The sequence below is a fragment of the Halichoerus grypus genome, chromosome 13 (assembly GCF_964656455.1).
Source record: "Halichoerus grypus chromosome 13, mHalGry1.hap1.1, whole genome shotgun sequence".
In the NCBI taxonomy this organism is placed as follows: domain Eukaryota; kingdom Metazoa; phylum Chordata; class Mammalia; order Carnivora; family Phocidae; genus Halichoerus; species Halichoerus grypus.
In genome coordinates, this window is record NC_135724.1 from 67,580,711 (window position 1) to 67,595,577 (window position 14,867).

The 14,867-nt window shown below is 51.3% G+C and overlaps 2 protein-coding genes and 1 long non-coding RNA gene across 8 annotated transcripts in view; 2 read left to right on the forward strand and 1 right to left on the reverse strand.

The window, feature by feature from the left end:
* The window catches only part of PPIL2 (peptidylprolyl isomerase like 2), a 27,022-nt gene extending 24,130 nt beyond the window's left edge, over positions 1–2,892 (forward strand). The window contains exons 20-21 of one of the 5 annotated variants that reach the window (XR_013443431.1): positions 156–1,754; positions 1,917–2,892. Coding sequence is in view for 4 of the 5 variants with exons in the window: in XM_078060688.1 (XP_077916814.1) it covers positions 156–330 (175 nt within the window). In the remaining variant the exon portion in view is untranslated. Of the gene's footprint in view, positions 1–155 lie in introns of all 5 variants that reach the window. The other 4 variants (XM_078060688.1, XM_036076460.2, XM_036076459.2 and 1 more) reach the window with 4 other exon arrangements.
* On the reverse strand, positions 2,087–11,229 carry YPEL1 (yippee like 1). Of its 2 annotated transcripts, XR_004912279.2 has the most exons (5): positions 11,097–11,229; positions 7,265–7,308; positions 6,477–6,585; positions 3,229–5,274; positions 2,087–2,818 (listed from the first exon to the last, which is right to left on the reverse strand). XR_004912279.2 is itself a non-coding variant. In XM_036076462.2 (4 exons), exons 1-4 carry the CDS (start codon positions 11,211–11,213, stop codon positions 5,185–5,187), a joined length of 360 nt encoding a protein of 119 aa, XP_035932355.1. In that variant the 5' UTR covers positions 11,214–11,229; the 3' UTR covers positions 2,087–5,184. The 2 variants fall into 2 exon arrangements, 1 of the variants encoding a protein (XP_035932355.1); XM_036076462.2 differs by having other exon boundaries at positions 2,087–5,274.
* LOC144379904 (uncharacterized) lies at positions 9,952–14,166 on the forward strand. The gene is made up of 3 exons (XR_013443432.1): positions 9,952–10,254; positions 10,860–12,431; positions 13,936–14,166. It is a non-coding gene; the product is annotated as an uncharacterized LOC144379904 (long non-coding RNA).
* Positions 14,167–14,867: the final 701 nt, after the last annotated feature.

The window sequence follows — 14,867 nt, forward strand, 5'->3', positions numbered from 1 at the left end:
TCCCAGCCTCCCGGTGCCCACGGGTCAGACGCTGCCCGTGGCAAGCGAGCACCGGGCATGGGGGGTGAGCAGGTGCCGGGGGGGAGCGCCACCGTGCACGAGGACCCCGGGCGTGGGGGGGGGTGCGTATGTGACTGTGACCTCACACCGAGCAGGTGCTGCGGGAGAGCGTGGGTTCCCAGCGCGGGGGACTGGTCCACGCCTAGCAGCCAGAGTGAGTCTCCGCTTTCCAGGAAACGGGCAGCAGAGGAAGAGCCCTCCACCAGCACAGCTGTCCCTGTGGCCAAGAAGAAGCCCAGCCGAGGCTTTGGGGACTTCAGCTCATGGTAGCAGCAGGTCGGCCCCTCTGGAGCCCCGGAGGGACTCAGGGCTGGGGGCCTGTGTCCACACCACAGAGTTCTCTGCCCTTCCGACTACAGCTTACTAAAGCTCTTACTTGTTGCCCGAGTCCCCTTTCCTGGCCCTCGGAGTCCACGGGCCTTCCCAGCCTTCACTCGGTACAGTGGCCCCGGGCCGAGCCCGAGCCCACGTCTCAGACTGCCGGGCATGGGCTGTTGCCCTTAGGCCCGCCTGCAGCCCGGGCCGGGGAGGAAGGCAGAGTCTCCTGCCTCTGGCTCTCCTACCCTTCCCCACCCCGTCTGCGTCCTCCTCTCGGGGACTGTTTACTCAGTGGGGCACCTGGGACCTGGTTAGAAACACCGGCTCACAGAGCCTGGATCTCCTCCCCTGGGGCCGCGGGGTGGGCGCTGCACCTGCGTGCTGCCCACGCTGGGGAGCTCCTGCCGCCCGGCCCAGGTGGGGGCTGTGCCCAGGACCCCCTGCCCCTCTGCCTCAGGATGGTAAGCGGAGTGCACGTGGGAGCAGCTGCCCACCCCCCGCCCGCCGGGCCTGACTTCGTGCTCAAACACTCGACCCCTCACCCCAGCACTAGGGCTTCCAGACCGGCCTCACCAGCGTTTCCGGACTTAAAGAATCCCTTCCCTTGACTTTATTTTTCTATAAATGTAAAAAAAAAAAAACGCTAACGTTTGCAGGCCCGCCCTTTGTTTTCTGTTCGCTCTGTAGCCCGTGCCAGCGTGGCTCCCTGCTCCTGACCTTGACGCCACTACCTCGGCTTTCCCAGAGCACCTCTGCAGAAGCGTGGTGACAGCTGTCCACCCCTCACGCCCACTCCCAAGGCCTGTCGTCCTCGGGCCGGCACGGGCCACGACCCCCTCCAGCTGGTCACACTGCAAACTTCAGGCTCGGTCCTTGGTTCTTCTTTCCTTCACCCAACCCTCAAATGTCCACAGCAGCTCCAGAACATACCTGGGCTCCCCCTTTTCCACCTCTGATGCTGAACCCCAGACCCAAGCCTGGTCTCTCGCTGCCTCGGTTCAAGCCCCTCGTGCACGTCCACGCAGGTGCCATCTGGGCCCCCTTCCCAGAGCTCGTCTGCCCGTTGTCCTCTTGCTTCACACCAGTCACGGGCTGTCCTGTGTGTGGAGAACAAGGGCTGTGCTCCCCACGCACCCTGTCCCTCCGCAGTCCTCTGCCTGTGGCAGCAGCTGGGGGCCGGGGCTCTAGAGAGCGCCCGCTCACCCCTCTGCCCGGGGCCAGGCCCTCGTCGTCCTTCACGACCTCCTCACCATGACCCCTCCCGGCTACACCGAGACATCAGGTAGCTGCTGAAAGGCTTACACTGCAGTGTTTGTGCCCAGGATGCCGCCAAGAGCCTGTTCACCCAGGAGAGGGCTGCGCGCAGGGACAGCCGTGTAAACAACACACAGCTGCTGGTGGCTCAGGGTGTGGGTGGAGGGAGGCCCTGGAGAGGGAGGGTCCCAGAAGGCTCCCGGACTCCTCAGCCTTTGGGGGCGGGGGGAGCTCAGGTGAGGCTTTCTCGGGCTACGTGCACCAGCCCCCTACCCTCCTCCCAGACTTGCCGGATGGGGAGCCCGGTGGCTCAGTGCTCCGGGACACGGCGGGCTGCATGTCACCACATGGGACCGGAGTGGTCACAGGAGGAGCTCGGAGACCCCAGACCCAAAGCTCCCAGCATCAGAGCAGAGCGCCCGAGACAGGAGGCGCTACGGGGAAGGACACCATCTGACAGTGGAAGCTTTATTTTTCAACCTCACAAAGACGCAGAGGACAGAGGGCTGGACACGGAGGCTGAAGGAGGCTTGTGCACGTGAGCGTGGCAGTCCTGCTCCAAGGGGCAAACCCGGCTGCTGTCCATCTGTCCGTCCTTCCAGCTGTGCCCAGCGGCCACACCTACCTGGCCCAAGGCAATGACGGCCAGGCCACCCTGGGCTGCAGGTCCACCCAAGAGCCTTTCACAAAGGACGGTTTACATTGCTGTAGGTCGTTTTGGAACTTAAATTAGTTTTCTAGATATTAAAACCACTTGGATTTTATAAGTACCTGGTGAAGTCCTCAGGTAAATTAAAGGGCTTTTGGAAAAATTCCCATGTCTGATCTTGCCTAATATCTGACAGATGCCATCAAGAATAAGCATTAGGTACAAAAATACTATATATATGTATATATAAAACGGCAAAACTAAACCACACTTCTAAAGCAGATGTGCTGTGCCAGAGAACACTACATAGTTCAAGTTAAATGCATTTATGATCCTGGCATCACCTCCCATTCTTTAAGGAAAAAAATATTTTAAATAATTTAAATAAAAGTCACAGGATGATATTTACTGTTTAGGAATTTAAGAGGGTGGAACATTCCAACACTTTACCAGCACATCTGGTTGTGGTCTCATGAATGTCCTTCCCTGAAGCCAGCTCACGGTCCGTTCATTTGGTTTCGAAAGGAGCTTGGATTTCTCAGAAGACCAACAAAAAAAGTGGTAAGAGTTTTCGTTGGAATCAATTACAAAAAAAAAAAAATACAAAATAAGGCAGAAGACCACTAGTAAAAATGTTTCAATGCCATCACAAAAGACAATACAAAAACCAAAGTGCTCAAATCGAAGGAGCAGTAAACTTGCCCAGAACATACAAAAGCTTTAAATATAGGTTTAGTATACACAAAACTCGGTCAGAAGAATTTGAGAAGATTCTTCAGTTTAAGTGAAGAGCTTGGGGAGCGCTCAGGAGCCCTGCCCTCGGCGCCCCCGGGACCCCCCGGCCCTCATCCTCTCCAGGCCTCGGGCGCAGCACGGAGGCTCATGGAGGAACCAAGACGAGAAGGGAAATGTCAGTTTAGGCGACGTTTTCAATGATGAGTACTCACTCCTCAATGAAGGGGCCTTTCTGTCCCTTCAAGGTGGCCACTAAGGACGGAAGCCGATGTCCACGCTGCACGTGCCAGCTCGAGGGCGAAGCGTCTCGGATTTCAGAGCACGGCAGCGAGTGCGCCGCGCCTGCGGGCCCGGGCGCCTGAAGGCTGTACAGCTGAACATGAACTTAGACACACGGGGGCTGTGCTGGGACAACCGGAATCTGCGGGGGACGCCAGCTCGGGGAAGAGCAGCCTGCTGGAGTACCTGCACGCGCAGAGGCTCACACAGCTGTACGAAGACCTGCCCTTGACACCTGGAGACGTGCGTACGCTAACTCGGGCGCCTGTCCCCTCGCCCGGAGCAGGGCGCCGCATCTCCCCACATCCCAAGGCTTCGCTCTGAGCCAGAAAGAGGGTGCCAAAAGGGAAGCTCTAGGGGGCAGCTGTGCCAGAACCAGTCAGGGGAGCCCAGTGCCTGCCCGGGCCGTGGGCTCTGGGCTCAGGGGAGGGCTGGGGGGAGGGAAGGGACCTCCCAGGGACCGGAAGCCATTCTCCCACCCTTCCTGGCCAGCTCACACGTGCCCCTGGGCTGACCTTCTCTGCAGGTGGTTTCAGAGCCGCGGGCCGGGGTGCGCTGCCCTTCTCTCCCCCTGCCTCGCTGGGCCCTTTTCCCGCCCCCCAGCACTGGGGTCTCAGGAGTTTCATGCCATGCTACACGCAAGGCCCCACCAGACTCCTGGAGCAGCAGGCCGGGCCCGGCAGCCGGAGTCAGGTCAGAATATTGAAAACCAAAACTTACTTGGGAATGATTTTTGGCCTCCATTCTCTGAAAACTGGCCATAACCCTGCCTCGTGCCCTCTCCCTGCGGAGGCACAGGTGGATCGGAACTTAAAATACATTGCAGAGACACGGGGCATAGAAGACCGCCCAGGTCGCTTCTGTGTCAGCTCAAGGGACAGAACCAGTGGGGCACGGGAGACCCATATTCATTTACAAAGTTTAAATCTGTTTTGGAACTTGACTCTTTCCTGAAAAAAATTTTAAAATAATCTCCCAAATCTCAAGTTTGGAAGTTCATCCCGCTAGTTCTGGCCTCTTTCATATGCAAAAGTAATTCATTTTCTTCAAGTACAACAGAATAAAAAAGGACATCCGATTTGACTCGGTCCAGTGCGTTAACCTCTAACTGCGTGGACCGCCCCATCAGCACCTACCACAGAAGCCCTACTGCTAGAGCCAGGCCTGCAGCCCTATGCGCATGCGCACCTGCGGCCCGCAGGGACAGTCTTTGCTGTCACTTTCTAGATAAGGAGGCTGTTGGCTTAAATAAACAAGATGTTCCATTAGACAGATTTCTCTATTTATAGCTTATCTAAAATGTAACCAGTGGTGTCGTCTAGTTCTCAACAAGGCTTTAAAAAAAAAAAAATGGTCCCTTGGTGTATAGATTTCTTGACTGTTTCTGGAAGATTCCTAAATGAGCACTATGCCTTAACAGCTCATCTGCAAGAGGAATAACCCATCTGTAGTTTCACAAATTAGAAAAAAAAGTGGCCTACAGTACCCTCACTCAAAAAAAGAGGGGAGTGAGCTTGCTCCCCAAAAAGCCCCTAACCCTGTGGTCCGCGGAAGTTTGGTTTGGTTTCTATCAAACATGAAGGAGCACAGCCAAACTCTATCTTAAAGGCATAGCTTAAAGGAAGGTATTAACTAGACAGGTAAGTCATCAGTTGGTTAATTCTTTCTCTAGAACTTGAGAAGTTAGAAAAAGGTCATTGAAACATTTCAGAAACAGCCATGTACGTGAATAGGAGAGAGGCTGGAGGGACACCTTACCACCCGAACGGCCGGGAGAGGCCAGCCCGCCGTAAGGTTCGAGTTCAAGAAATACTGTCATCCAGGATGCCTCCGTTACGCTTACAGTCTCTTTCACAAAATAGTATTCAGAAGAGAACAAAGTTTTCACTTTACTCCCAACCATTGTCTTTGATCATGTGGGCAAGCTCAATAATAAATTTTCCTTCCTTATATTTCTGACTGCTTTCAAAGGCATGTTCCTTGAAAAAGAAAAAAAGTAGAAAGAAGGTTTCAGGGCAGAATCGATTTCACTTTTCAACCTCATTACACTCTTGGCAAAGAAAATAAGTGTATGAGATCAAGTCTCCCCAGGTGTTCCTTGTTCTGCTGACCAGGGACGGGGGAAGGGTCTATCTCGGTGACAAGCCCGGGTGGGCCAGGACAGCCCACCTCTACTCCTCCTTACCTTACAGATCAACTCACAGGGGAAGGGTAATTCACGTTTGTCCCTGAGCATCTACCATGCGCAAGGCAATCTGGGAGGTAGGAAGAGGAGCAAGATACTCCTTGCAGGGACTGCAGGTAAAAGGCAAGTGAAGGCAACTATACCAAGCACCCTGAGGATTGTACCTCCAAGATGTTGGAGGAAGAGAAGACCCTCAGATGGGCAGTGAGGGTAGAACGGAATAGGGCTCGGCGATGTGTGTGTGTGTGGGGGTGTGTGTGTGTGTGTGTGCGTGCACGCTCTTGCGCAGGCCTCACGGAGCCCATCTCCATGCTGGGGACTGTGTCTCCTCGTGTGTGATGGGGAATACGGAGAACAGGAACAATCAGGAATTCCAGGAGGAGGGAGCACAGGTGGCCCTGCCCAAGACGGCCAGAATGGCTGCAGAGGACAACTGAATGAAGGCAGGCACCGGCCACACCCACACGCACCTCTCGGATGCCACCAGGGGTGGTCGGGGGCACTGGGGACAAACCTGGGAGTCAACGGGAGGGGTGGGGAACAACAGGAGCAGGGAGTGCGTGTGTGTGGGGTGGGCAGAAGCTGCGCACGGGCCAAGCCCCCCGTGGGCCGGCAGCAACTGTGCCCAGCACCGCAGTGGGGTCTGCTGTCACCGCTACTGCAAAGTAACGTCACCAGCCACCTGCGTGGGGGACACTCCCCTCGTTCCAGGGGGCCCTCGGAGGGCACAGGTCTGCAGGGTGGGGCCACATGCTCCCCCAACCAGCGTGGCTGTCACCCCTGCCCTGGGAGTGAGGTGAGCGCAGGTGCGCCCACGTGGGGACCTCCATCTTTAATCAGCTCAAAAGAGATTCTGTTACGGGAACACGGATTTTCTGACACTTCCAGCGGGAGGTCTTATTCCTTTGCAAATTTTGTTTCTGTTTGTGACATGTGTTTTATTCATCGTGGTAAGTCTGCGCAGTCTCCGTGAGGCCGGTGTGGACGGGTACTCACATATTTCCACCCGAGCGTGGTTTTGCAGTTTTCACAGTAGATGTCCGCGACCGCGTGCAGGCCAGTGAGAAGGACCCTCTCCTCCGCGGGGCCGCAGCCCACATTCACCCTGCGGGGGAGGAGGCGAGGACAGCGCTCAGGATCCGCCCCCCCCAACTCTCCACCGGCCCCCCTCCGCCCCGCCCTGGGTGGTTCTTTCTCCAGCTAACTGGTTACCAGAGGCACCGCCCCCTGCCCACCACCACCCTTCATGAGAAGGAACAGCTCTGTTTCCCCAGGAGAATTGCCCCAGGAGAATCCCAACATGGGATTCACAGCGACCACAGTTCTGTATGGAGCGCGGTCAAAATCAAACCCACCACAAATGGGTCACAGACCACACCGCGTGTGGGAGCTCATTCTCAGGTAAGAGCACACCTCTCCCCCAAACTCTCACACTAGAGAGAGAGGAATTCCTGAAGATCATATCAAAACACTGGGTCCTTCCAGGGGCGCCTGAGCGGCTCATCAGTTAAGCTCCCTGCTCAGCAGGGAGTCTGCTTCTCCCTCTCCCTCTGCCCCTCCCACTGACTCGTGCTCTCTCCTCTCTCTCACTCTCAAATAAATAAAATCTTAAGAAAAAAAACCCAAGAACCAAAAACAAAACCACTGGGTCATTCTAGCCCACTGGGGAATTCTATCTACATATTCCGGCTTTGAGTAATTAAGTGCAGGGATGGACAGAAGCACTAGATGGGATCTGACCATGAACACAGCATGTCCACATGGCCAACGGCAGTAGTACTCACACAGAATTGAAGAGGTAGGCTCGTCCCTGACTTCCCTGAAAAGACTGCAAAGAAGAAAAGATTTTAACAGATTTATTGCGGTAAGATGGAAAGTTTGGCATTTTGGGATGAAGGTGGAGAGACTGTTTCAGGTCATGGACCTCAAATTGAGTGGAAGGGCCGCCTTGTGGGCCGTTTCGAGCAGTGCTCAGGAGGAGCAGTGACCATAGGCCCTCAGGGCCCCGGACCCCACACAGGACCCAGAAGTCACAGCGCTCCTAGAGCCCCGGGGGGCTGCTCAGCGTCCCGATTCCCCCGGCCAGGACATGCAGCACCACCATGGTCAGGTAGTAGGGCTGAGGGGATGTTCCCATGCTTTTCCACTGAAATTTAAAGCAAAACCACATCCCAAGATGACCCCTTACTTGGAGGAAGGGACCTTCCAGTGACATCTCCCCCAGGAAAGTGCTATAAGCCAAGAAACAGCTTGTAGCATTCTCATGTAGTCTGGGATGATAAAGGAGGCAGGATGGGGTATGGTCGGGTCAGTTCCAGACTTAGCGCCCGCACCCTTCACTCTCAGCGAAAGAGGGAATGTGAGTTCCCTCTTAGGCAGATGGGGGGGCTCGTCCGCTTTGGTGCCAGGCTTAAGTGACCGAGGGGAACACAGGGACCTCAAAAATAACCAAATCAAGAGAACTTTTTTTTTTGCCTATCACCTCAGCACAAATTCAAAAGACGGGTGAGGAATGTTGACTGGAGCACAGGGTGACAATATCTAAATATAAGAGGCACACACTGTGTGACCAGCTGCCCCACTCCCAAGAATTCACTATCAAGACAAACAACCAGAGTGCATAGGGAAACGTGTGACAAGAATGGTCACCGGTAAGTGTTTGCAGTTGCAAAAAGGTGGGACAGCGATACCCACTGACAAGTGAGCAAACAAGGGCACTCACGTCCAGGACTCATGCAGACATTAAGAGGGGGACGGAAGCAGCTGGGCACGAGAGGGTATGGGGAGAAAGTCAGAGACCCTGGGAAGTGAAGGAGAGCTAGCCATAAACTGCCATGTCGTGGGGGCCCTTCAGTTAAAGGAAAAACCATAGGGAACCTGAGTGGCTCAGTTGTTAAGTGTCCGCCTTCAGCTTGGGTCATGATCTCAGGGTCCTGGGATGGAGCCCTGCATTGGGCTCCACACTCAGTGGGGAGTCTGCTTTCCCTCTCCCTCTGCCCCTCCCCTGCTTATGCGCTCTCTCTCTCAAATAAGTAAAATCTTAAAAAAAGGGAAAATGGAAAACCATGTTCTTATAGAAGAGAGAGAGACCATATGCCACACGACTAACAGAGACAAGCAGAAGGAATGGAGTCAGGGGTAAGGAGGGGAAAGCAGATCCGTCCCTGCCTCATGTGCACGTGACACTGAGCTGTGCCAGGACTCGCAGTCCCTTCCACGAGTAGAGAGAGCAGTGCCCCCCGCTGACCCCGGACACGCGTTCGCTGGAGCAACACAGAGACCCTCATGCTAAGCTACTAAGCCACTGCGGTTTGGGGGCTCTTTGTTACTGCGGCATAACCTAGCCTGAGGCGAGCAGTGTTCTGATTGAAATATACAGCTTTCAGAGAAAAAAAAGGGGAAAGAAAAAGGAAAAAAGAAAAAAAAAAAAAAAAGAGGGGCACCTGGGTGGCTCAGTGGGTTAAGCGTCTGCTTTTGGCTCAGGTCATGATCTCAGGGTCCCACGTCGGGCTCCCTGCTCAGTGGGGAGTCTGCTTCTCCCTCTGCCCCTCCCCCCCGCCCTTCTCTCTCACTCACACTCTCGTTCTCTCTCAAATAAATAAAATCTTTAAAAAAGAAAAAAGAAAAAGAGAAAAACCCTTTATAAGAGTTTCCCTTTCAAGTGGCTTTCTAGAATTAGGAATATTACTTGATGTCCAATTTAGCAAATAATCCACTTACGGGCTTCCCCACACATCCTTATCAGCCTTCAATTCTGTAGACCAATTTTCCTAATCCTCTTGCCTACTCTGCAAATTCTCCCCCCTCCCCGCCAAATCCTTATTTTTTTTTTAAACAGGGTTGGGATCAGTGATGTGGCCAGATCTGTGGCTCGGCTTTAGACGGAAGTCACACTAGAGCGGGGTCTGCAAACCGCCCTAAATGCGGGCCCGCGGAGAAGGGTTTTAGGCTCTGGGGCCGCGCAGCCCCTGCGGTCAGGACGCTGGCGCTCCGGCGGGCACGGCGGCAGCCGTCCGCGCTGTGCAAACCCACGAACGTGGCGGCGGCCCGATAACACGTCACGGAAACAGGTGGCGCGCCGGCCGTGGCCCACAGGTAAAACCAGAGCCTGCCAACGAGACCCGCCCGCCCCGAGAACGGCTCCCTTGGGCCAGGGCATCACCGACTAAGATGGACCCGGATGCGGGGGAAGCCCTGTCCGGACCTCCGCCCTCACGTGAACCCGCTTCTGCTCTACGTGGGAAGTGCTGTGGGCAAACAACGTGCGGAAGGAAAAGCGGCCGCTTCCGGGACCGCCCACCGGAGCGCGAGGCCCGACGCGTCTCGGCAGCGCGCATGCGCCGGGGGCGCCCAGGTTCCCGGCAGGGCTCTCCTCCGGGGCTGCTCCGCCGAGGCCGCGGCTGTTTCCACCTAGCGGGCCTCTGCGCCCCGTGGCATCAGAAAACAGCGTAAGGGCTCTCGGGCTCGTTCAAGGCAGCACCTCAAACCCCCTCGGGCCCACCTCAGCACCGGTCCGCGCCGTGCGCTTCAGAACAAGGGCCCGGACGGCGCCCGACGCCGCCGTCCGGGCTCCGGGGGGTCAGCAGGCCACGCGGCTCCCCGGGGAGGCCCCGCAGCGGCTCTGCCTTCCGTGAACTCGGACACCGTGACACACCCGGAGCCTGCCTCGGAGGCCACCGAGAATGGACAGAGGAGCCACGGCAGAAACTCTGCCTTGTTCCACCGCATTTAGGTTTAGATGCCGCCCATGATCACCTAGTTAAAACCCAAGCAGGTGAGCGTTCTTCTGAGTGAAACAGGAAGCCTAAGCAGAGATTCCCGAGAGGCCCAACTTCCTGATAGACTTTGCTTTTGAAGGAGCAGGAGGCTCACATAGCCCCGGCAAGGGAGACCTGTGAGGATTGGGGGGGTGGGGGGGGCGGTGGTCATGACCCTTGAGGATGGGTAGGAGAGAACGGCCCCAGTTTCCCGGGGGCACACTCGCTCATCTATCGTTTTGGATGTTCACAAGTGGTTGATCACAGACCTCACGTGTTGCCAAAAAGAAGTCCAACTTAATAATAATGAATTGGACTGTTCTTTTCACATCCACGAGGCTGTTCCAGGCCCTGCAGAGTGCCCAGAGCAGCTGCTGTGGGCCTGTTCACAGCATCCCTCCTGGGTATTTTTCTAAAAGATCCAATTGCCCCCATTCCTCCATGATAGCCTGTTTTCTTCTTAAGCATTCTGAGTTAACATTTCTTAATTTCCCTATTATTGAACTATTTCCCCAGATTTTCTAGACTTCCTTTGTTCCTTCAGTGTTTTTTGGTTTTACATGAACTTTACTGCTCTGGCAAGTAACCTACTCATCTTGCTTTTTGTAATTTTCTGTCCCAGCTGCCTAGCCCTCAAAACCCACCCACTGTGCAAACACCATGACCAACATCATACCAGGATCACAGAGCAGTCACACTCAATCACGCACAAAACTTTCATCAACGCTGCCCAGAAGGCTCTAGACTTGTAGGAACACAACCGACCCAGGAAGTCATGTGATGGTTAACTGTGTGTCCACGGAGTAGGTACGATCATCCTTAAGGGGATCTCATCATTTCCCAGACACAAACCACTTGCCTTGGAGATCAGCTCATCGTGATTGGCCAGGTGGGCTCTGCAGTGGACACAGCTGTATGTTCGGTGACAGTTTGGCAGATAAGCTTGGAAAGTTTTGGATTTTGTCATCTTCACCATCTCGGCTGGGCACTCCTCGCTCAGCTCAGGGCTGGCACTGGAAGGCTGGTGGCTCTGCTGGGCTCTCTGACAAAAGAAACACTGAGAGATGCACGCAAGAGCCGTCGTTGTTCGGAGGGCGTGTGGCACTGTCCACACAGCTGGGACGAGAGAAAAATGTCACAACCTGTCAACGAATCAAGACAAAGCAGAGGGTTATGGAGGGAACGAAATACTTCAAGGAGGCGTGTTTAGGATGTGTGTGTTTTGAGGAATAGGGTTGGGGGGGCAGAACTAGAAGATCGGATTCTTTAATATCAGTCACTGTTTCACCATTCTAAATGTCGCTGGAAGTGGCAAAGTGAACTACTTTTACATACAAATACTTTGAGAAAAACATCTGATTAAGTATATTTTAGGCCTTAAAGAAAGAACAGCCAACAAGCCTCCCGTCTGAGTGAGGCCAGCAGCACTGCACACAGCTTGTCCCGAATCCTGGAATTAATGACTCAAAGCACCATGACATTTATGAATATGCGTGAGGGATCCAGTTTAATTAATCCTGAAGAAGTTACATATCAATCCAGAAACAAACCCTTTATATGGTCAAATGATTTTCGACAAGGGTGCCAAGATGATTCAATGGGGAAAGGGCAGTCTTTTCAATAAACGGTGCTGGGAAAACTGGATATCCACATGCAAAAAAATGAAGTTGGACCCTTATTTAACACCCTATATAAAAATTAACTCAAAAGTAGATCAAAGACCTAAATGTAAAAATAAAAACTATAAACTGTTAGATGAAACTAGAGGGGAAAGTGTCCACAACACTGACGTGGCTTGATTTCCTGCAAATGACACAAAGGCCCAGACACATATTTAAATTTACAGAAGGTAAAGTGAGAGAAAAATGTGGGCAGAGCACCTGTAGAACACCAAAGAAAGAGAAATAAAAGTCTTAGAAGGATCCAGAAGGGGAGGGAAAATTACCGAACAACAGAACCCAGAAGGCAGCCGGGAAAGGTACCTTTAAGGTCCTGAAAGGCAATAATGGCTATTCCAGAATTCTATATCCAGTGAAAATATCTTTCAAGAATTCCGGAATGACATTTTCAGACCACTAAAAAGTTTGACTTCTGCAAAATATCACTAAAGGAAGTACAAGGATGTGCTTCAGACAGAAGAAAAACAACACAGAACGTTAGAGTCTAAAAAAAGGAATGGCGAATAAAGAAGATGGTAAGTCCTTGGGTAAACAGACCAACAGTATCTCATAGAGCTTTGAAAAGATAGAACTGTAGGGGGCGCCTGGGTGGCTCAGTTAGTTAACTGTCAGACTCTCGATTTCCCCTCAGGTCATGATCTCAGGGTCCTAAGATTGAGCCCGGCCTCAGGCTCCGCGCTGGGCATGGAGCCTGCTTAAGATTCTCTCTCTCTCTCTCCTCCACCCCCTCTGCCTTTACCCCTCCCCTAAAAAAATAAAAGAAAAAGACAGGACTGTAATACATGAGCACAATAACTCAGGGTGGGAGCTCCGCTGAAAAATTTCTAGAGTCCTTGTATTATTCAAAAAAGTAGATAAAAGTATAGGTTAAGCTTCAGATTCTGGTAAAGTAAGGATACATGTTGTGATTTTGATGAAATTTCTATAACAACAAAACCTAACTCTGTAACTTCCAAACCTACAAAGGGGCGTATCAGTGAATGATAAAATGTCAGTCTAAAAGGACACAAGAAAGGGGGCACCCAGCTGGTGGAGCCTTGCATCTCTTGATCTTGGGAGTTGTGAGTTCAACAATTCATCTAGATGCAATTTACAAGAGACATACCTTAAAATAAGGACACAGAGTGGCTGAAAGATAAGGCTGGAAACCTGGATGGTGGCAACACAGACATAGGGTTTATAATTTTTTACTAACATTATATGTATGTGATTCACAATAAAGAAGTTAAAGTAGTAAAAGGATTGGGCATCTGGCTGGCTCAGTCGGTATAATATGTGACTCTTGATGTTGGGGTCGTGGGTTTGAGGCCCATGTTGGGTGTAGAGATTACTTTAAAAAAAAGTAGTAAAAGGGGCGCCTGGGTGGCTCAGTTGCTTAAGTGACTGCTTTCGGCTCAGGTCATGATCCCGGAGTCCTGGGATCGAGTCCCACATCGGGCTCCTGGCTCAGCGGGGAGCCTGCTTCTCCCTCTGACCCTCTCCCCTCTCATGCTATTTCTCTCTCTCTCTCTCTCTCTCAAATAAATAAATAAATAAAATCTTAAAAAAGTAGTAAAAGGATAGAAGATACAACATGCAAATAATAAAAGAAAAACTATATTAATATATTAACATTTCCCTTAAATAATATTTAAGGGAAGACTTTACTAGATAGAAAAATGGGTTACTTCATAATGATAAAAATAGCAGGGAAATAATAGCAAGTGTAAATCTTACCACCTAATAACATAGCCTCAAAATATGTAAATCAAACACTGACATGACTTCAAAGAGAAACAGATAAATCTTTAATCAGAATAGGATTACTGGGGGTGTCTGGCTGGCTCAGTTGTTGAGCATGCGACTCTTGATCTCAGGATCGTGAGTTCAAGCCCCATGCTGGACATAAAGCTCAGTTTAAAAAAAAATAAGATTACTGATTATAGTGTGTAAATGTAGTATACTTATTGCATATTTATCTTATACTTAAAATATAGCATATATAGTATAAATATATTTATATTTTACTATGCCTTTCAGTGACTGATAGAACAAACACAAATGATTACGGGCAAAGAGGATGTGCACGATGTGATGAACAAACTGGACCTAAAAGACATGGAGAAAACTGTAAGAACTGCCGAATCCACATTCATTCAAAGCACACAAACATTTACAAAAGCCAGCCCTACAACAAGTCTCAACCAACTTCCAAAAATTGAAAACACAGTATATTCTCTGACCACAGTACACTTAAGTTAGAAATCAATAGGAAAACAGAACAAGAAAAATCTTTGTATGCTTAGAAATTCAGAAATGTACTTCTAACACAAATAAATGGAAAGATATTCTGTGCTCATGATTGGAAGAATACTGTTAAAATTCTCATTCGACCCAAAGCAATCTAGAGATTTAGTGCAATCCCTAACAAAATACCAGTGGCATTTTTCATAAAACAAAGGATCCTAAAATATGTATAAAACCACAAAAGACCCCAATAGCCAAAGCAATCCGGAGAAAGAGGAACAAAGTTGGAGGTATCACAGTCCCTGATTTCAAACTATACTACAAAGCCACAGTAATCAAGGCAGCGCAAAAACAGACACACAGATCAATGGAATTTAATAGAGGGCCCAGAACAAACTCACACATGTACAGCCAATCTAGGACAATGGTGGCAAGAATATACAATGAGTCTCTTCAATAAATGGTCTTGGAGACACTGGACAGCTAGGTGCAAAAGAATGAAACTGGACCACTGTCTTACATCATACACAAAAATAAATTCAAAATGGATTAAAGACTTGAATGTAAGACCCCAAACTGTCAAACTCTCAGAGAAACCATAGGCAGTAAGCTCTTTGACATCATTCTTAGCAGTATGTTTTTTTGGACCAGTCTCCTCAGACAAGGGCAACAAAAGAGAAAATAAACAAATGGGATTATATCAAACTAAAAAGCTTTTCCACAGC